The sequence below is a fragment of the Alligator mississippiensis genome, chromosome 3 (assembly GCF_030867095.1).
Source record: "Alligator mississippiensis isolate rAllMis1 chromosome 3, rAllMis1, whole genome shotgun sequence".
In the NCBI taxonomy this organism is placed as follows: domain Eukaryota; kingdom Metazoa; phylum Chordata; order Crocodylia; family Alligatoridae; genus Alligator; species Alligator mississippiensis.
Genome location: NC_081826.1, coordinates 478,229 through 499,530, shown reverse-complemented (window position 1 = coordinate 499,530; position 21,302 = coordinate 478,229). Strand labels below are relative to the sequence as shown.

Genomic DNA, 21,302 nt, shown 5'->3' with positions numbered 1-21,302 from the left:
TCCAGAGAGCAGGGCCTGGACATACTGGAGAAATGGTCCAAAATCTTGTTGAATCTCATCTCATTGGACACATGCAAAGTCCTCCACTTGGGACAGAATAACCTCATGCACAAATACAGACTGGGGAGTGACTTGCTAGGCTTCAGTGCTACAGAGAAGGACCTGGGACTGTGAGATAAATATGAGCCAATAGTGTGCTCTTGTTGCAAAAAAAGCCAGCAGCCTCCTGGGTTGTATTAATGAGTGTCACTTCCTATTAAGGGAATGATTCTTCCACTCTGTTCAGCAGTGGTGAGTCTTCCCCCGGAGTCCTGTCCAGTTTTGAGCCCCACACTTCAAGGACACAGACAGTTTGGAAAGAGTCCAGTGCAGGGCAACAAAAACGAGCAGGGACCTGGGAGACGACGCATTTGAGGAAAGGCTGACATAGGGTTATTTAGCCTGGAGAAGAGAAGACTGAGGGGGTATTTGATAACAGTCTTCATGTGCCTGAAGGATGATTACAGAGAAGGTGGAGATGGGCTTTCTCTGTGGCTGTAGGGGACAGGACTAGGAGCAATAGACTCAAGCAGCAGAAGGGGATGTTTAAGCTGGAGATCAGGAGGAACTTCCTGACAGAGTGGTCAGGCATTGGAACAGGCTGCCCAGGGAAGTGGTGGAATCTCCATCCATGGAAACTTTGAAGAGCAAGTTCATAGATTCATAGATGTTAGGGTCGGAAGGGACCTCAATAGATCATCGAGTCCGACCCCCTGCATAGGCAGGAAAGAGTGCTGGGTCTAGATGACCCCAGCTAGATACTCATCTAACCTCCTCTTGAAGACCCCCAGGGTAGGGGAGAGCACCACCTCCCTTGGGAGCCCGTTCCAGACCTTGGCCACTCGAACTGTGAAGAAGTTCTTCCTAATGTCCAATCTAAATCTGCTCTCTGCTAGCTTGTGGCCATTGTTTCTTGTAACCCCCGGGGGCGCCTTGGTGAATAAAGCCTCACCAATTCCCTTCTGCACCCCCGTGATGAACTTATAGGCAGCCACAAGGTCGCCTCTCAACCTTCTCTTGCGGAGGCTGAAGAGGTCCAGGTGCCCCAGTCTCTCCTCGTAGGGCTTGGCCTGTAAGCTCTTCACCATACGAGTTGCCCTTCTCTGGACCCTCTCCAGGTTATCCACATCCTTCTTGAAGTGCGGCACCCAGAACTGCACGCAGTACTCCAACTGCGGTCTGACCAGCGCCCGATAGAGGGGAAGTATCACCTCCTTGGACCTATTCGTCATGCATCTGCTGATGCACGATAAAGTGCCATTGGCTTTTCTGATGGCTTCGTCACACTGCCGGCTCATGTTCATCTTGGAGTCCACTAGGACTCCAAGATCCCTTTCCACCTCTGTGCCACCCAGCAGGCCATTCCCTAGGCTGTAGGTGTGCTGGACATTTTTCCTCCCTAGGTGCAGCACTTTGCATTTCTCCTTGTTGAACTGCATCCTGTTGTTTTCTGCCCACTTGTCCAACCTGTCCAGGTCTGCCTGCAGCTGTTCCCTGCCCTCCGGCATGTCCACTTCTCCCCATAGCTTTGTGTCATCTGCAAACTTGGACAGAGTACACTTCACTCCCTCGTCCAAGTCGCTGATGAAGACATTAAAGAGTATCGGTCCAAGGACTGAGCCCTGCGGGACCCCACTGCCCACACCCTTCCAGGTCGAGACCGACCTATCCACCACGACTCTCTGGGTGCGACCCTCCAGCCAATTCGCCACCCACCAGACTGTGTAGTCATCCATGTCACAGCCTCTTAACTTGTTCACCAGTATGGGGTGGGATACCGTATCGAAGGCCTTCCTGAAGTCTAAGTATACGACATCCACCCCTCCTCCTGTGTCCAGGCGTTTCGTAACCTGGTCATAGAAAGAGACTAGATTAGTCAGGCATGATCTACCCGCTACGAACCCGTGCTGGTTTCCCCTCAGCATAATTTGTCCTGCCGGGCTCTCACTAATGTGAGCCTTGATAATTTTTTCGAAGACTTTGCCAAGGATGGAGGCGAGACTGACTGGCCTATAGTTGCCCGGATCCTCCTTCCTCCCCTTCTTGAAAATGGGGACCATGTTGGCCCTTTTCCAGTCCTCCGGGGACCTGGCCTGTGCGCCACGAGCGTTCAAATATTCCTGCCAGTGGCTCTGCAATGACGTCGGCCAGTGCCTTCAGCACCCTCGGATGGAGCCCATCCGGGCCTGCCGATTTAAACGCATCCAGTTCCTCCAAGTGACTCTGCACCATCTCAGGGTCTACGCATGGCAGTCTGGCGCCTTACTGCTGCCTCTCTACAACCCCAGTGAGAGACTTGTCGTGCCCCTCGCTTAGGAACACTGAGGCAAAGAACTCATTGAGGAGTTCAGCCTTGTCCCCTCTATCTGTCACCAATTGTTTCTGCCCATTTAGCAGCGGTCCTATTCCTCCCTGGGCCTTCCTTTTACTCCCTATATATCTAAAAAACAATTTCTTGTTGTCTTTTACTTGGGTTGCCATCCTCAGCTCCATGGTAGCTTTGTCCTGCCTAACTGCCTCCCTACAAGCACGAGCAGAGGAGGTATACTCCTCTTTAGTAATCTCTCCCCATTTCCACTTTTTATATGCCCCCCTTTTTGCCTGTAGGCTGCTCTGGATTTCTCTGGTCAGCCAAGGAAGCCTTTTGGCCCCTTTCCCCCTTTTTCCCCGCGTCGGGATCATCTCCCTTTGTGCCCGAAGGATCATTTCCTTAAGGCACAGCCACCCTTCCTGGGCTCCCATCTCTTCAAATCTCCTACTCTGCAGTGCATCCTTGACTAATAGCCTGAGTTCATCAAAATCAGCTTTCCTAAAGTCTAGCACTTTCACCCTACTACTTACCTTACCCACTCGCCGTCTTATGTTGAATTCTATCATAAGGTGATCACTGTCTCCCAAATGGCTACCGATCTGGAGGTCCCCTATCATGTCATCCCCCGTTGCCAATACCAGATCCAGTATGGCATTCCCCCTAGTGGGACCATGCACCTCCTGTGTCAGGTGGAGGTCCTGTACACAGGTTAGAAACCTGCGTGAGCGGTGGGACCTTGCTGTCTGCGTCTCCCAGCAGATGTCCGGGTAGTTTAGGTCCCCCATGACTACCGCCTCCCTAGTTTTTATGGTCTCTGAGAGCTGCCTCAGGAGCCCCAAATCTAGTTGGGCAGACGTAGATTTCATAGATTTTTGGGGTCGGAAGGGACCTGAGCAGATCATCGAGTCTGACCCCCTGCCCTGGGCAGGAAAGAGCACTGGGGTCAGATGACCCCAGCCAGGTGTTTGTCCAGTCTTCTCTTAAAGACCCGCAGGGTAGGGGAGAGCACCACCTCCCTTGGAAGCCCATTCCAGGTTCTGGCAACCCTTACCATAAAGAAGTTCTTCCTAATTTCTAGTCTAAATCTGCTCTCCATCAGTTTGTGGCTGTTGTTTCTAGTTACTCCAAGGGGCACCCTGGTAAACAGAGTATGTCCTATCCCTTCCTGTCCCCCTCCTCCCCCAGTGAATTTTTAGACAGCCACTAGATCACCTCTCAGCTTTCTCTTACAGAGGCTGAAAAGATCCAAGTCCCTCAATCTCTCCTTGTAGGGCCTTACCTGGAGGCCCTTAACCATACGAGTGCCCCTCCTCTGGACCCTCTCAAGGTTATCCACATCCCTCTTGAAGTGCGGCGCCCAAAACTGGATGCAGTACTCTGACTGCGGCCTGACCAGTGCCACATAGAGGGGAAGTATCACCTCCCTAGACCTGTTCATGATACACCTGCTAATGCATGATAGAGTGCGGTTAGCTCTCTTGATCGCTTCGTCACATTGTTGACTTGCTCATCTTGGAGTCAACTGTGACTCTGACATCCCTTTCCTCTGCTGTGCTGCTTAGAAGATCTCCCAATCTGTAAGTGTTGATGATTTCTTCTCCTTAGGTACAGTACTTTGCACTTATCTTTGTTAAACTGCATCCTATTTTGTTCTGCCCACTTCTCCAGCCTGTCCAAATCCACCTGAATCCGCTCCCTGCCCGCTAGTGTGTTTACTTCGCCCCATAATTTGGTGTCATCCGCATATTTGAGCAGAGTGCTTTCCACACCCTTGTCCAAGTCACTGATGAAGATATTGAACAGCCCCGGTCCAAGGACGAAGCCTTGGGGGGGGACCCCACTGCTCACATCTTTCCAGGTCAATACCATCCCATCCACCACCACTCTGTTTGTTCGTCCCGTTAGCCAATTCGCCACCCACCTGACCTTGAAATCATCCAAGTCACAGCCGCTTAGTTTTTTTATGAGAATGGGATGTGACACCGTATCAAAGGCTTTTTTAAAATCCAAGTATATGACATCCACCTCGGCTCTTGCATCTAAAAAGTTAGTGATCTGGTCGTATTGACTGGGGTGGTTCAGGCAGGGATGATTCTGCCTTGAGCAGGGTGTGGACTAGATGACATTGTGAGGTCCCTTCTAGCTCTGCTCACTCCCGTGCCTGTCTAGCTGCCCCACCAATAATACAGCATAACACGGGTCCTCACCAGCTGGCAGGAAGTGGCGCACAGACTAGCAGCAGCTCGTCTTGACCTCGTGGAGTTCCCCCTCCTTTTCCCTTCACCCTGTGTTTACATATTAGTCTAGTATTCTGATACTTGTTTACTGATTGGCTTTATTTAGATGTCTTTGTTTCACTGAAATCAGCTTTTGGAGCTGAACTCAACCAGTTCTCTTGTGGGCTTGGCTGGTGTTGATTAGTTGGGATTTATGTTCCTATGAAAGTTGCGCTTCTGCAGGGGACGATCTCCTTCCCTTTGCCTTATTTATAATTTCCTAGACAAGGCTGCTTTGTGTTTTTACATTTTATCTAAGACACTTAACCCATAAATATCTATTGTAAAATTATATTGACTATACTTGCTCACATTAATTATTGCTGTGAGATAAAGCTATGATTGGCATATTTGAATGATCCAATTCAAGATTTTGTGCTCTGTTTAATCCGGTCTGGTTCATCTGGACAAGTTAGTTGCTTTCCTTGCTTTGCTAACCAGGCTTGGTGTCCTGTCTGCAAAGGTTCATTCCACCGTTACTCAGAAACAGGCTTTGGGGCCTCTTGTTCTAGCCATGCTTCATAGCTTGGTGTAGCCCCCTTGGAGATGACCTGTACCAGCAACAATGATTTATACATTCCTGCCTCACCATATTCAGTCAGCAAAAAAGCCATTGCTATTTGATAGGATTCTAGCTAGCCGCACAATTTCATAGATTTCATTAGACATTAGGGCTGGAAGGGGCCTTGAAGATCGAGTCCACACCCCTGCCCCAGGGGCAGGAAGTCAGCTAGGGTCGAAGGATCCCAGCAAGATAAGCATCCCAACGTTTCTTGAATGAGTCCGGAGTAGGTGCCTGCACCACTTCTGGAGGGAGTCTATTCCAGACCTTGGGGGCTTGGACAGTGAAGAAGTTTTTTCTTATGTCCAGCCAAAAACTGTCTTGGAGGAGTTTATGGCCGTTAGACCTTGTCATCGCCGGGGGCGCTCTGGTGAACAGGCGTTCCCCCAGATCCTGATGCACACTCCTGATGTACTTACAGGCAGCCACCAGGTCCCCCCTGAGCCTGCGCTCTTCCAGGCTGAACAGTCCCATGGCTCTCACTCTCCTTTCATAAGGCCTATTCTCTTGCCCTCTGATCATGTGCGTGGCTCTCCTCTGGACTCTCTCAAGCTTCTTGACATCCTTCTTGAATTGCGGAGCCCAGAACTGGACGCAGTACTCCAGCTGTGGCCTCACCAAGGCCAAGTACAGCGGGAGGATGACATCCTGGGATTTGCTTGAGAAGCATCTATGGATGCAAGCCAGAGTTTGGTTTGCTTTACCAGCTGCGACATCGCATTGGTGGCTTATGTTCATCCTGTGGTCAGTCGTGACCCCCAAGTCTCTTTCAGCTGTTCAGCTGCTCTCATCAGAAGATAAAACATCAAGGTGTTACAGCTGTTAGCACTAACTGCAGTTAGCATTTTCCAAAGGGCAGTGATTTTTCACCTGCCCTGGCCCAGTGCTAGTAGCCTCGACCAGCAGACTTTCTTCTGTTCTCCTAGGCTACTGGCAAAAAACCAGGCTTGAGCGCTTAAGTTGTAATTCAGGCATATGCTAGGTCCCGAGTCTGCACTGGTCATCGCGGTGTTCAGCCGATGACCACGTCTTAGGCCTTTGTGGTCATCTGCCTCTCTCTGCAGAGAATCTCCTTCAGAACAGCGTGGATGACAGCTGGATGGACACGAACCTGAACCGAGTCAGCGTGATCCAGTTCCTGGATGAGCCCAAAGCAGATGATGATGATGAGGCTGGAGCGGAGAAGAGGGTAAGGGGAAGGTGGGGCATGTCCCAGGCTTACCAGCTTCCCAAGGAGACATGGCTGTGAGCTTTGGAGACCCCTGCTAGGAGTGGAACTGGTGCTCTTTGGAGGGGCTGGGGGGGTTCCCAGGTCCCAGGCCCACTTGGGAGCTGTGCCTGCAGGTGACAGGCCTGTATCCAGGCACACCCCTGAGGCTTTGTCAGAAAGATGTGGTGAAGTGCAGGTTGCCCTGCTCTGAGCTCTCGTGGTGTGGACTGGGAGAGGCTGCAGCAGGCAGTGGGCCCCGCACGTTGCCGGAGCACCCCACAGGTTTTCTACTCTTCCCGGCCCAGCAGAGAGCTGTCAGCTGGAGTCCGGGCCCTCATGGTCAGAGGAAGAGCTGTTCCAGACATTCCCTGTCACTGCTTGTGACTCTTGGTTGCCACGCACACGTGTGGAAGGGCTGCCCTTGTGCTGGCTGCAGTAGGCAGACCAGCTGCAGGGCATGAAGGGGACCCTCGCACATGTTCCCAACTGGCTACTGCCCTCACGGAGCAGGTGGATCTGGGACACCAGTGCCTGCTTTGAAACTTCCCTGCCCCCCGGTTTCCCCTGTGGACATCGCCTGCAGTGAGCAAGATGGGCTTGCTGGGCGTTCTCTGGGGGCAGCTCCTCTGGCCCCGGCTGTCAGAGGTGGAGCCAGAACTAGGGGAATCCTCCTGGAGGTGTGGAGTGGGGAATGGCTGGGGTTGCCCCCCTGTGGGGGCTGCTCTACTGAAGGCCTAGGGCCTTCCACTGAGTGTCCTGTCACCACAGGGCCTGCAGCGGCGAGCGACTCCCCACCCCAGTGAACTGAAGGTCATGAAGAAGGTGATTGAGGTCCGGCGCAACGAGGCATATGCCGCAAAGCCTGACATGGACCTGGACTCTCCGAACTCAGAGGTGAGCATCCTGCTTGGGGAGGGGCCTGGGCCATGGGGCTGCAGGGCCACAGGCCTCCCTGCCCTGCAGTGCTGCAGCAGTGAACACTGCACCGTGCAGTGCACTCAGGGCCAGCAGAAGGAATGCCAGGTGTTTTCCCCGACCACGGCAGGCAGGTTGTGCTATCCTTGGCAAGGGAAGCAGGGTCCTGGGTGAGGCCAGAGAAACAAGCTGTTCGGAGGGCATGGGAGCCCTGTGTGCTGGGATATTGCAGGAGTGGCTGCAGTAGGACAAGGGAGTGGGGTGTCACGGCTGGCACCACCTGGGGAGGGCAGAGGAGCTGGCTGAGGCGTGTGGGCTGGGCTGGACAGAGCAGCATCTCTTGTGCTGGGCAGGGGGACAAGACCATAGCTTTGGGGAATGGGGATGCTCCCCTGGCTCAGCTCTCCATTCACTGGTGGTACCTTTTGAATCACTGCCTAGCCGTGCCTCTTTCCCCTAGCAGAAAGCTTGCCCAGGCAGTGCAGCTCGTCGCCTGTGGAGGGTGACTGCTGTAGCTCCTGGCTCCCCAACATGCTCCCCGCCTCCCTGTAGGGCATGTCACACAGTGCCAAGCCCCGCAGCTGAGTCCCAGAGAGAGTCCTGCCTGCCCTGTATGCCTGTGGGGACACCTGGGAGGGGCAGGGGCCGGGGCTGGGTTGGGGGCCCCGTACCCTGCCTGTTTCTCAAAACCCCACCTTGCTGCTGCAGGAGAAGAGGCTGAGCGCCACGTCCAACCACAGCGAGGACTCGCACGTCTCCAACAGCACTGCCTCTGCTGACTTCAAGGGGGAGGAAGAGAAAGAGGGGGGCAAGGGAGGTGTTTTGCACAGCAGGCAGGGTCCAGAAACGCGAGAGCTAAACCAGATGGCCGCTCCCAAGGCTGAGGCGGAGCAGGAGGTGGAGGAGGAGGCCGACCAGGAGGATGACCTGGAAATGGAGTACAATGAGGTAGGAGCTATGCTGGTGTCACAGAGCCCCCACCCCCTTCACCGCAGCATCCTGGGAGCTCCTGCTCATGCCCAGAGCAGCAGGGAGATGCAGGAAGCCCAGGTGGCGCTGGGAGGTGGATGGAGCCAGGTGAGCAAAGGAGCCGGCAGCAGCCCAGGGCCAGGTGGAGGATGAGACGTGTGCGTGGAGGTGGGGTCATGAGTCCAGGGGTTGGGGCCAGGCAAGGCAGGCCTTCCCCTCACAAGACTCAGCCAGCACCTGGGCCCTCATCGTAGACCAGGAGAGTTGGAAAGGACCTCAGGAGGTCGTATCTAGTCCAGCCCCCAGCTCCAAGCAGGACCAGCCCCAACTAGATCATCCCAGCCAAGGCTTTGTCTAGCCAGGCCTTCAAAACCTGTAAGGATGGAGACTTCACCACCTCTGGTGAGCCTGTTCCAGTGCTTTACTACCCTCCTCATGAGGGAGTTCTTAACATCTAACCAAATTTCCCTTGCTGCAGCTTGAGCCCATTGCTCCTTGTCCTGCCATATGCCCCCACTGAGAACAGCCCAGCTCCATCCTCTTTGCAGCCCCCCTGCAGGGAGGTGAAGGCTGCTATTCAATCCCACCTCCATCTTCTCTTCTCCAGCCTAAATCAGCCCAGTTCCCTCCTCCTCTCCTCACCAGTCCTGTCCCCCAGCCCCACAACCATTTTCATTGCCCTCCGCTGGACTCTCTCCAACGTGTCCACATCCTTTCTGCAGTGTGGGGCCCAAAACAGGACACAAGACTCCAGACGTGGCCTCCCCAGTGCCAAATAGAGGGGAGGAATCACTGCCCTCGATCTGCTGGCAACACTCCTACCGATGCAGCCCAGGATGCTGGTAGCCTTCTTGGCAACAAGGGCACACTGCTGGCTCCTGTTCAGCTTCTTGTCCCCAGTCCCCCCAGGTCCTTTTCTGCAGAGCTGCTGCCTGGCCCGTCAGTCCCTAGCTGGTACTAGTGCATGGGATTGTTCTGTCCTAAGTGCAGGACTTTGCACCTGTCCTTGTTGAACCTCATGAACTTCCCTCTAGCCCACAGTACACTTTGCTGAGGACACGCTGATGCGGAGCGATGATGAGGATGACGATCGGCCGTTCCCAGTGGAGAAGCAGCGGCTGATTCGCAAGGACACGCCACACTACAAGAAGCACTTCAAGATCACCAAGCTCCCCAAGCCTGAAGCCGTAGTGGCTCTGCTGCAGGGGCTGAACAGCGACGGGGTCCCCAAAGAGGAGGAGGAGGAGCCGGGTGGCTGCAGTGACGGTGCGGAGCCCGAGGAGACGGAGGAAGCCTGGGACGAGGACGATGTCAAGAACGGAGCCACGTCTACGCAGCCCTCGGTGAAGGTAGGGCCTCGAGAGGGTGTTGAACCAGCGAGGCTTGCCCTGATGCTGTCTCTTGGGTGGTGGGTGCCAGGAACCCTTGATGTTTGTGCCGTGAGTGGCCAGGTTTGTGGTTCTGATGAGGATGCTGGGGGCCTCCAGCTTTCCAGGAGAGTTGTGATGCAGGCAGAAGAGCTGGAGTGGGTTGTGCCGGTTTTGAGGCTGGCCAGACTGCTGGTGTCCCAGCTCCCTCCTGGCTGTGTCATGCCCGTTGCTGCGCGGTGCTGCGTTCTGTGCTGCAGGGGTTGTTTCTGTTCCAGCCTGAGGCAGATCTGGCTGTGCCCATCCGTGGGCATCTTCTGCAGCAGGGAGAGCTCTCCCCAGGACAGATCCTGGCTGCTGGGCTAGAGCCCACGCTGCACAGTGGGCAAAGGCTGCAGAGGAGCATGCCATCCTTTGGGTCCTGAGGAGCTGTGCTAGCATCCCAGTCCCCAGGCCTGGCAGGTGCCTGAGCCCAGCTGTGCCAGGAGAACTGTCCCGTGCTCTCTGCAGGCAGCTTTCCTGGTCCTGCCGGCGCCATGGGGACCAGCCTGGGCATGTGGCTGCCCCAGGAGCTGGTGGGGAGGCATCTGCTCCTCTCAGCACCAGACCACCGAGCATGGATGGTGCAGATGGGGTGTTTGCCTGGCAGAAGTTGCCCGTGGGCCTGGCCAGGGACCTGCTGGGGAGGGCAAGGAGGGTAGCAGGGGGTGCTCTGCAAGGCACCAGGAGCTGGGCTGGAACGTAGCAGCAGAGCCACGGCCCTACGTGGCAGTCAGACGGGCTGGTGGGGCTGTTTGCACCGTGGCACAGGCCCTGCAGATCGCAGCCCCTGGGTCTGCCTCAGAACTGGTGCCAGGTGCCAGGACAAAGCACATGTTGGCGAGGCCTGGCCCAGGTACGTGGGGAACCCTTTGCCCAGCAGCTTTGAGGAGCCTTCACTGGAGTGGGTGTACCCTTGCCCCAGCTGCATGTGCTCACGCCCGCCCTCCAGGCACTGCCTCTTAGGACTGCGTGCGGCTGGCCTGCAGCCCTTCCTCGGGGACCAGCTATTGCCTGGGAATGGGGTGGGCCATGAAGTGCCCTCAGCCTGGCGTTGTGAGCCGAGGTCTGCTCCCCCGGCAGAGCTGCAGAAGGATCATTGATGCCACGGCTTGTCTCACTGCGGCCAAGTCTACCTGCCAGCCATGGGAGAGCCTCCATCCAGGGCCCCGAGCCCCCTTTGGCAGCTGGGACAGGCAGCTGGCCTCAGCCCTCCTCTTGTGCGTCCAGGGGGCCTAGGTCGAGGGAGGCGCATCGTGCAGAGCAAGGGTGCACGTGGCAGCGAGCTCCGTCTCAGCACTTTGCGTGGTGGGTGGAGCTCCGGGGAGCCCCTGACCCCAAGGTGTTTGGTGCTGGAGGCACGGTGCACGTGGGCCGCTGGAGGCAGGGTGCACCGGGGCCTCTCTGGGTGGCAGCGGCATGGGGCAGCCTCGGTCCTCGGCCTGCAGCAGCCTGGCGGTGCTCGGGGCCCCCCCTCTTTCCTCCTCCTCCTGTGTCACTTAACCCTTTGCACTTCAATGATTGGGGCCTGCTTGGCTCTCACCCTCAGCGAGCTGCGCCAGCCAGGCGTGGCCCCAGGATGCAGCCCCCTGCTCTCCGCCGAGCGGTGCCGTGGGCCAGGCGGGGGCAGGCTGCGTGGCCGGCCTGTCCTGGGGCCAGTGGCCGGGCTGTCTCTGAGCGGTGGTGTCTCTGGGGCAGTGGTGGTCGTGGTGGTGGGTTTGGTTGACGCTCCACTAATCCGCATGCCTCTTTGCTGGTTCCTGTCCTAACAGGGGGTGTCGTTTGATCAAGCCAATAATCTGCTGATTGAGCCTGCTCGCATTGAGGAGGAAGAGGTCTGTACCACTCTATCCCTGTTCTCTCTGCCAGGCCCCCTCCTGCTTGGCTCCCTTCCCAGGTGGGGTGCTGCTCTGCCTGGGACGAGTGGCTGCTGGGCCTGGCCAATCGCACACGCACAATGATTGTTTCCTCCCTTTCTCCCCCTTCCCTTCCTTTCCCTTCCCTTCCCTTCCCTAATGAGGTGAGAGCGGCTGCTGCAGATCTGGGCTGAGGTGCGGGGAGTGCAGGTTTGGGTGGTGGGACTGAGAGGTCGGATGCTGCTGGTCTTGCACCAAAGGAGAAGGAGCGGGAGAGAAGCCAGCACATCACCATCAGTGCTGGCAGCAGGGGCTCCGGGGTTTGTGGCAGAGGTCCTGAGCACAGGCCCCAGGTTCCAGTTTGCAAGAGAGGGCTCGGGGCTCTGGACTGGGGCAGGTGCCTGCTAGCCCAGGTGTCTGGTAAGCAGTGATGAGTGGTCTCAGCGGCTGCCGTGAGGAAAGCCCAGGCCCAGGGAGCGGGTTCTTCTGGGCAGCTCTTTACTGCAGGCAGCGCCAGGGAGAGCCTCTTGCTGCTGCTTGAGATCTCGGCCCGTGCCCGTGGCAGGCTCGTTTCCTGCTGCCTGGACTAGTCCTGTGACCGCTGTTGGCTCCTCGTGCTTGTCGCCACGTTCTCAGGCTGGTCCTTGTGCCCGTCTCGGGGCAGCTGGGCCGTGCCTGGCTCTTCTGTCCCATCAGCCAGCACAGCAGTGGTGCTGGCAGCTGCAGGTCCACCTGTCTGCAGGACGCTCCAGCTGGGGTACGTACTGAGGCCCTGGGGACTGAGTGCGCAGCACTGCTGGCCTAGCAGCGTCCCCTTGAGCTTGCGTCTGCTCTCGTGTGTGTGTGTGACTTTGAGGCCTCGCCTGCTTGGCAACGGCGCAGGAGTTTGAGAGAGGGACAGGGAATCTCATCTCTGCAGAGCTTTGGAAATCCTTTTTCCCCAGGCAGGGGCAGGTGAAGCACCCTCTGGCTTTGAGGGATTGTCCGCTCTCCCTGTGTGCCTGAGATGTCCTGGAGCTTCGGAGGGCAGTCGCATCCTCCCGCTTCCCCTGGCACAGTGTGCAGCAGGCCATGGGCTCTCCCTGCCTCTCACGGGCCTGTGGCTCAGAGCGCCTCATGCCAGCTGCCTGGCACCACAGTCCTTGGTGCTGAAGGAGCAGCTCGGGAGAGCCCTGCATCCCAGGCCTATGCCCACAGCCAGCCTGGGAGCAGTGGAGTGCTTGGGCCTCGGGCAGTTTGCAGCTGCGAGGCCTAGACTCCTGTGAGAAAGTGGAGCTGAGGTTGTTCCAGACGGACTGTGGCACTGCCGCCTTGGCCCCCTACACCTGGCACTGCCCTCGTTTCCCAGCCGGCCTCTTGCAGCAGGGGGTGAGCTGCGTCCAGAGGTGCCACAGGTCTGCCAGTGCTCTGGGTGCAGGGTGTGCTCGGGGGCTGCCCTTGTCTCAGAGGCCCCTTGCAGCCGGCTCTGAACAGTGCAGCTCCCACCCGCTTCCACACAGCCCCGTCCCTCGTGGGCAGGGGAAGGATTTCTCTTTGCTCCCTTGTGGGCCGCGTGTCCCTATGGCCAGCGCAGAGCCCAGACCACAGCTGGGCCTGTCCTCTGCGCAGCCTGCGAGCAGCTCTGCCCAGGGGATCCCGCAGCCCCACGGGGCTTCAGGGCTCGCCTCCCCAAACCATGGCAGCTTGTAGCCGCAGGGCAGGCTGGCCCCTGCTGCATTTTCTTGGGCTCTGCCTGGCCTAGTTGTAATGTAAATGGCTGGTGTGGAGGTGATGCCTGTCCCTTTCCACAATGATGAGCTATCCGCTGCCCTCAAGGGGCCAAGCCTCGCCTGATCCCAGCTCTCTGCCAGGCATTTTTCCTGGTTATTGATCCTGGCTGTCCCGTTGCTTTGCTCTTCCTGCTGCCCCTGCTGGTCCCTGCCCCACTTGGGCTGCTGCGCACAGCTGTCCTGCAGCCCTCCTCGAGCCCCTGCGAGAAGGCCGGCAGCAGTGTTGGTCGGCAGCACTTCATCCGTGCAGGCTCAGGGCTCTCTTCCTCGTGCTCTGGCTCCTGCCCTTGTGTGTGCTCTTCCTGAGCCTTGCTGATGGTGCAGGGCCCTGGGTGGATTCACCCATCGCTGGCTGATTCCCAGGGGCTGTGGCTGTGGCTGGGGAGGAGCGAGGTGGGGTTCTGCAACACTTCCTCTCCCCCTGACTATCAGCTGTTTACAAACCAAGGCCAGGTATGAGGCCCCACGTGTCTGGTGCCTGCCTACAGGGGCATCCTCTCTGCCTCAGATGGGGCTGCCAGTGGGAGGAGAGTGGAGCAGCCCTCCTGGAGCCCAGGATTGCAGCACAGCTTCCCCCTCATCCTGCAGTGCTCTCAGCCCACGCTCACCCCAGTTTCCTCTTGCCAGGACCCCTTCACCCAATGCCCCTGGGGCACGAGCCACCAGCTTCAGGGTCCTGTTAGTTGGGTGCCCAGTCCCGAGCCAGCAGCCAGGTGACTCCAGTATTTCCCAATTTGGAGCCCTCTCCTGACTTTCCTTGAGACAGTGCACCTGTGTCCACGTTTGTAGCTCGGGGCAGGTCTTTCTCCGTGTCCCACCAGGGCTGTTTGTGAGGAGCTGAAGGGCAGGGAAAGGCTATGCTGCAAAACCGTGCTCAGACTGAGACCTCACCTGAGACACAGGTGGGCATCCGGAGAGGGTGTCCGTGCGGCAGGAACCCCAGCCACCGTCCTTAGCACGAAGCGTATCGGGCTTCTTCATCCGGCCAGAAAAAGAATAAAGGGCGTGCTACCAGGTGGCCAGCAGTGAGCTGCTGCAGCGTGGTGGAAAGAAAAGGACCTCGGCAGGGCAGCGCCGCTGCACCGGGGCTGCTCGGCTGCCTCGGAGCCAGGAGAGACCAGCAGGCAGAGGAAGGGAGGCAGGTCACCAAGGGGGGGGCCAGGCCAGGGAGCAGCAAGACGGTGCCCAGAACGAGGAAAGGGGAAGATCCAGCTGGCGGGGGATGTGGAAGACCGTAAGAAGAGGCCCTACAGCTATGTTAGATGGGGAGGAGAGGCCAGGGCAGCGAAGGCTGTGCTGCCGGTGGAGAGGCTGAGCAGTGAGCAGAGGCCTGAACGGGGCAGAGCTGCTCAGCCAGCCCCCCGCCTCGGGGCTGGCAGGGTGTTGGACTAGAGCTTTTGGCAGTCCCGAGCGAAGCCGAGTGGGCAGGGCCTGCCAAGTGCTACAGCCCCGAGCAAAGCTGAGTGGGCAGAGTGGGACAGTTCACCGCAGGGTGCTGAAGGCACTGGCTGAAGAAGTCTTGGAGCCACAGGCAATCATTTTGCAAGGTTTTGGCTGACAGGCGAGGTCCCAGGGCAGAGGAGCAGGGCTGGTCAGAAGAAGGGGGGGACCAGGGAATTCCAGACCCGTCGGCCTGACTTTGACACTGGGAAGTTACCGCAGCACAGGATATGAAACAACCTGTTTGTCAACCCCTGGAGGAGGAAGAGGGGGGTCGCTAGCAGCCAGCATACGTTTGTTGAGACCAGATCGTGCCAAACCAGCTTGGTTTCCTTTGCTGATGGTGTCGCTGGTTTAGTGGGTGAGGGGAAAGCATTGGGCACAGTGTATTTGGACTTCTAGTAAGGTTTTGATACATCACACAGTTCTCATGAGCCAGCTGAAGATGCATGGGCTGACAGTAGCTGTGAGGTCGGCACGCGGGTGCCTGGGTAGCTGTTAGTCAGGTGGCTCTAAATGGCCGGATACCAGGCTGGTCGGAGGTCTCCTGTGGGGCTCTGCAGGGCATGGTCCGCTCAGGGCTCTGTGCGGGTTGATGTGGTTTATATTAACGACTTGGCTGCAGGACTGCCGAGCAGATAAAATGGGGAGGTGCTGCAAATACTTTGGAGGGTCAGGATCACAATGCCAAAGGATCTTGATATGCTGGAGGCCTGGGCCCTAGGCAAAGAAATGGACTGCAGCGCAGACAAGTGCACGGGGCGGGGGAAGAAAACCTGAACGCAGGGAGGCAGAACATGGGAGAATGGCCATTGGCGCTGCTGAGGGGTCCTAGGGACTGTGATCGGTCCCGGCTCAGTGCAGGTCTGCAACGTGACAGGTCACCAGAGAAACAAGTGCAACTAGGGGCTGCTTTAACAGAAGTGAAACCAATTTACTCAACTCTGGCGAAGCCCGATGGATTAGTGTGTGCTGTTCTGACCACTGCTCTTGGAGGAAGATGTAGGCAACCTGGGAAGGCAAGTGAGAGGTGCTTGCAGGTCATTGTGGAAGCTGCGCGTGGGCAGGCTGGAGGAGCTAGCTACACAGTCTGCAGGAGAGGGGTGAGGGGGGCATGAGCACAGTTCTCATACCTCAAAAGCAGAAGAGCAGCCCTCCCTTGCCACAGAGGACAGGGCGCAAGGCAGTAGGTTTGGTTACAGCAAAGCAGATTGGTGTCAGATCTCAGGAGATGCTTTCTTCTGGCAGAGCAGTAGGACCTGGGAATGCGCCCAGGGAAGCTGCAGGACCTCCTGCTTTGCTGGGTTCATGGGCACGTGTGGGGTGGTCCAGGAGCAGCGCATCCTGCGTCCAGGCAGGGAGTTGAACTAGATGACCCCCAAGGCTTCCACGAGGACAGAGCGAGCCTGCCCTGTCCCATGACCTGGCCCCAGCACAGCTGAGAAGCGCTCTGTAGTGGTGGTGTTGGCCTCTGGGGCTGCCAGGCCTGCTCAAGGGTACGCCGGGAGCACCCTGCTGCAGATGAGCTGTGCTCAGACTGTTCTCCTGGGCTCCGTGATCCCTGACGTGCTTCCCTGGCCGGAAGATCCACCAGCATCGGCCTCTGCTGGAAGCAAGGCTCCCATGTGCCTTCCTGAGCCAGGAGAAGTGGAGCAGGCAGCGTCCCCCCCATAAACCTGTTCCTGGCTTTCTTCCTGCCTGGCCAGCATGGGAGCATCGCGCTGGTGTAAGGTCTGAGCGCAGGTCCTTGGCTGTCCCCTCCATGGGCCAGCAGCACAGCTGGAATTGGCCTCCCCTGCTCACTGCAGCTGAGCCAGGCAGCAGGATGCCTGCCCGGCCGGTCGCCAGGGGGCTGTAGCTGCAAGTGCTGCAGGCACCTGGGCACAGGCATCCCCAGCTCAGCTGCTGCCACTGCAACAGGAGGAGCCGTGGGCTGCCAAGCAGCACAGTGTGAGCCCAGGTCCCTCCCTCCCTGCCAGGGCCTGCTCCTGCTGCTGCTTCCAGCTTGGTGGATCACCTCTCTGTCTTGCATGGCCCAGGATCCCCTGCTGCCCCCAGCACTGCTTCCTGCCTCTGCACTGCAGTCTCTTGCATTTTCCCTTCCCTCTGCCAGGTCCTGCTCCTCCCTCCCTGCCCCTGCTGCTTACAGTGCTTCCCTACTCCTGCCTACCTGCAGGGCCAAGGGGAGCCCTGGTCCCAACCAGCCAGCCTCTCACCCCTGAGACAGGAGCAGTGCGCTCTGCTGTGAGGTGCTGAGCTCTCGAGTCCCTCTGCCTCCAGCAACCGCTGTTGTTGGATCAGGCAGAGGGCCTTCTGGGATCCACGTGCGTGCAGCCTGGAGCAATGGCAGCCAGCCCCAAGGCCAGGGTTTCTGGTGCACTTTTTTTGGCAGGGCTGCAGCAGGCATTAGCAACACATACCCAAGAGCCTGGAAACGAAAAGCGAGGCCTGAGCAGTCCTTCCATGAGAGCCCAGCCCTGCCTGATGCCTCCTCATGGCCCTCGGCACTGAAGGGCCCATTGCCGCATCCCAGGTCACAGCAGGTTTTATTAGGGCAGCTCTGTCACGTGAAGGCTACAGCTAAGCCAGCCGAAGTTTGTAGGGTGGACCTGGCCGTGACTGTTCCTGCGGGCGCAGTGCCCTGCCCCAGTCCCTGGGTCTGGCTGTGTACCCAGGTGGCTGGAATGGGCTTGAGCCACTGGGGACAAGTCGCTCTGAACACCTGCCTTTTCTCCATCAGGGTACATCACTTTGGTGATGTCCAATCAACAGCTACTTTTTGAGATCTCTTAGGCACTGAGTCTACTTACCATGCTCTGGGGATGTTTTATAGTGCTCGCTGTTTGATCAGAAGGTCGTGTGGTGTTAAGTCAGTCTTAAATTTCTGCGGCTACCAGTATCAACTAAACTTGCAAGGATCAGAGAATGGAATTAAGTTGGCTTGGTGAGATCTGTTTTCCAGAAACAGCTGTTGGCTGGTATTATTTGTATTTCTGTTCTTTAATTTGCAATTCCCATTTCAGCGTTCTGTTGTGTTTCTCGGGATTGAGGTTAGGTTATTAGGCTAGTATTTATCCGTGTCCTTTGGATATCAGCATGGTACTAGCAGTCTTTTAATAATTCCTCTGCTTTCCAAAATCTACTTAAAGCTAGCAGTTGGTGAGCCAGTGATCTCCTCAGCCAACTCTTCCAGGACTCTTAGATGCTGTTTGTCTGGGCCTGCTGGTTTAAAAGCATTTATTTCTAGCAGATACCATTAAGGCATCCTCCTTACTCGCTGTGAACAGGGAAGGTCTTCATCATCCTCACGTGATTGAAGCCACCGTTCCTTCGGGCGATGCAGCGAGGGAGTGGCTCTACTGGCTCCAGGCTAGGAAGGGAAGAGGTTCAGGTGTCTGTTCATGGGACAGATTTCCAAGGACCAGTTCCAGACTGTGCAATAGAGACTTGCAGAAATGAAGGATGGATGTTTGCAGACCTCTGTCCTCTGCTGTATGAGCCTGCTGCAACATCTGACCTTCTGCTTCCAGCGTAAGCTCAGAGTAACGCTGAAGAAAGAAAAAGATAACCGACCCCGGGCACAACAGAACGCCTCGCTGCAGACACAGTTCTCTGTCGGGAAATGAGAATGAACTGCCGCGGCGAACGCTGGTCACAGCATGTGGGCCCAGGTGTTTAATGGGATTTCGGCAGTTACCCTCATTGGAACTGAGCAGCGTATGCCTCGGGCCCTGGATGCCCAGCTCGGGGCCGTGCAGCGATGAGGGCCGTGTGTGAGCCAGAGTGGGAGGATACTGGTGCCTCGTGCTCAGGGACTGGCCTGCAGCTCGGCACGAGGAGCTGAGAGCAGCGAAGCATTGGGTTCTCCATCCTGGTGCCTTTGGAGCCAGTCTGGCTGCTGCTCTGGAGCCTGCTTCAGCCAAACACGAGTTTCTGGGCTCAACACCAGAGTTCCTGGTGAAATTTAGGAGCGGGGCAGTACAGGATTGACGGGCACTTCCTAGGGACTGAGTCCGGTCCCTGCTGGTGCAGGCGCCCCATCTCAATCCCTTTCTTAAGCTGGGAAACTCCATCTCTGGCATCACGGGTCTGCTATTGTGAGGCTCCTCTGGAACCGAGTTCCATGCCCACGTGTTGCTGTGCTGACGTTATCCTCCCCCTCCCAGTATTCACTCTCTCTGAATGCAGCAGGGAGGGGAGAGGACGGCATGTTTCTTGTCAGCCAGCGCTGTGGGGCTGAACAAGCTGGGCTCTTCTGGCCTCCTCTCATGCGGAGGGCTCTTTATACCCTGATGGTCCTTGCACTCTCTGCCCCGTTCCCATCTGAGTTCAGCTTCCTTGCCCAGGGCGGAGATTCTGTCCGGCCCCCTTGGCCGTGAGCACGTGAAGTACTTGCCCCTTGTCTGGGTGAATTCTGTCCGTCCGCTCCCGTTCATCACCCTGCACTTGTGCCCATGCCCAGCAGCAGCATCCTTAGTGGTCTGCAGAAGCAGATCAGACTACTTTATATGCTGTTGTATCTGTTCTTGCTCGTCTCCCCTCGCATGGGAATTTCTCCCCAGCCTCCTATTGTCATGATCTTGGAAAAGCCAATTCCATGTTGTTCCTCTCTAGGCAAGTGGGAAAGGTGTGTACATTTTTACAGGGGTGGGAAGGACCTGGAACAGCTTACCCAAGGACGTGATCATTTCTCCATCGCTTGCAGCCTGTAAAGGACTCTAATCCCTTGATGGGTGCAGGGATCTCTGGGGACAACTAGTTTGTGTGGCTCAGGGTCTGTAACAGAATCAGCAGGAACTCCTGGGTACGGGGGCTGGGTCCCACTTCTAGCCCTCGGGAAGGGCCAAGGCACTGGTTTTTCCACGTGATCCTGGACTTCTCTCCATTCACACGAGAAGCTGGATGCTTCCAATGCAGCAGTTACTGTGTCCCGCATTAGAGTGGGTTGCAGCTGTGTCATCACCGTAGTGGTCCTGGAAACACGTGAGATGCGAGGGGTTTTGGATGAGATTTCTTATTGGACTGACTGAACAATTGGGAGAAAGGTTGGACCATCTTTCAGGCACAAAATGCAGTTCTTCAGCTCCTCCTTTGAGACCTGAGGCAGGAGACTGTGCCTGGAAACTTGCCTAACATTTCTCCCAGCTGTGTTGGGCCAGTAAAGGATACCTCCGCAGTCCTCGCTGCTTCCTGTCCTGGCAGCCTCCTCGGCTTGCTGGTGAGCTCTGGCTGTGGCAGCAGCACCGGCAGCCTACGTGGAGGAAGTGCTTGGGGCTTCTGTGGCTTGCTGAGCAGCTGATGGAGGATCCAGCTAGCCCTCTGCCCCCCCCCCAAAGCTGGGTGCTTGTTGTGGTCTGGCGAGCCTTTCCCTGTGCCCCTCCTTGACCCCCTCACATCCGTGGGGACTCCTGGTAGTGACCCCAGTCCTGACCTCCTCCCTGCTGCTTGCGGTGTCCCCAGAGAGAGCTCTGTGGTCCTTGTCCGTCCTCATCCTACCACGCTGGATTCCCAGGGTGCCAACACATAGCTCGGGCAGGGACTGCCCATCTCAGCAAGGACAAGGTCTCAAGGTAGGCAGGGCTAGCAGGGCAGGGTGGGTTTGGGCTCGGAGGCCCAGAGGCCCGTTGCAGCTGGCAGAGCGAGACCAAGTTAAACAGCATGTTAACAAATAAAGGAAACATGAGCTTGGAGCAGAAGTAATTAATCTGGCTGGCTTCGGAGTGGGCACGTTCAGTTGTGGCACAAAGCTGCTCTGTAAAAGCACGATTCAGTGTTTCTCCTTCTTTGCTGTTTTTTGACACTGCCCCCAGGGAAGTGACCGGCAGCTGCCCGTGCCCCTGGAGCGTGGGGCTGGGGGTGCTGCGCTGGGGCCTGTCGCGTGGCAGAACCCACGCCCTGTCCATGCCAGGCCACCGCAGCCGGCAGGCCCTGCCCTGCTCTGCTTCCCCTTGGCGCACAGCTGGTTCCCTGGGAGGGGGTTCCTTGCCCCACCAGCCCCTTCCCGTGCGTGTTCGTTCCCCTCAGCCATCTCTCGGCCACAGCAAAGAGCACAGTTCGACAGGACTGAGGATCAGAAATGCTGCAGCCGGAGCTGCCCCGGTGGGTCCAGTCGCCCTGTCCCAGGCAGGGCAGGCTCAGCCCCTCCTCTGTCTTGTTTGTCCCAGGCTATTCCTGAGCAGACCACGTTTTCACCAGCCACCCTCCTGCTACTTGCTGCCTGTCCTCGCTCCCCTGTGCAGTGCTGTTTAGCGAAGCCTGACCCGTTTAGCTCTTCTAATGTGTCCTGGTGAGTCGGACCCTCTGGTGCCAGAGCTGTCCTGTGGCTCTTGGAGCATCAGCCCCTACGCCAGTGACTTCTGGTAACAGTGCCCAGAGCTGAGCCAGGTTTTCCCATGAGCATTGAAGAGTCCCATGAAGCTAAGAGTGGACTTAATAGCAGCCTTCACCTCCGCGCAGGGGGGCTGCACAGAGGATGGAGCTGGGCTGGTCTCAGTGGGGGCAGATGGCAGGACAAGGAGCAATGGGCTCCAGTTGCAGCGAGGGAGGTTG

At 57.3% G+C, this 21,302-nt stretch overlaps 1 protein-coding gene across 12 annotated transcripts in view; it reads left to right on the top strand.

Annotated features, from left to right (window-relative positions):
• The window catches only part of SCRIB (scribble planar cell polarity protein), a 119,517-nt gene that overhangs the window by 33,092 nt on the left and 65,123 nt on the right, over positions 1-21,302 (top strand). For 10 of the 12 annotated variants that reach the window (XM_059723582.1, XM_059723579.1, XM_059723578.1 and 7 more), the window contains exons 12-16: positions 6,253-6,377; positions 7,167-7,292; positions 8,022-8,261; positions 9,317-9,631; positions 11,461-11,523. In XM_059723582.1, coding sequence (XP_059579565.1) covers positions 6,253-6,377; positions 7,167-7,292; positions 8,022-8,261; positions 9,317-9,631; positions 11,461-11,523 — 869 coding nt within the window. The remainder of the gene's footprint in view (positions 1-6,252; positions 6,378-7,166; positions 7,293-8,021; positions 8,262-9,316; positions 9,632-11,460; positions 11,524-21,302) is intronic. The other 2 variants (XM_059723585.1, XM_059723580.1) reach the window with 1 other exon arrangement.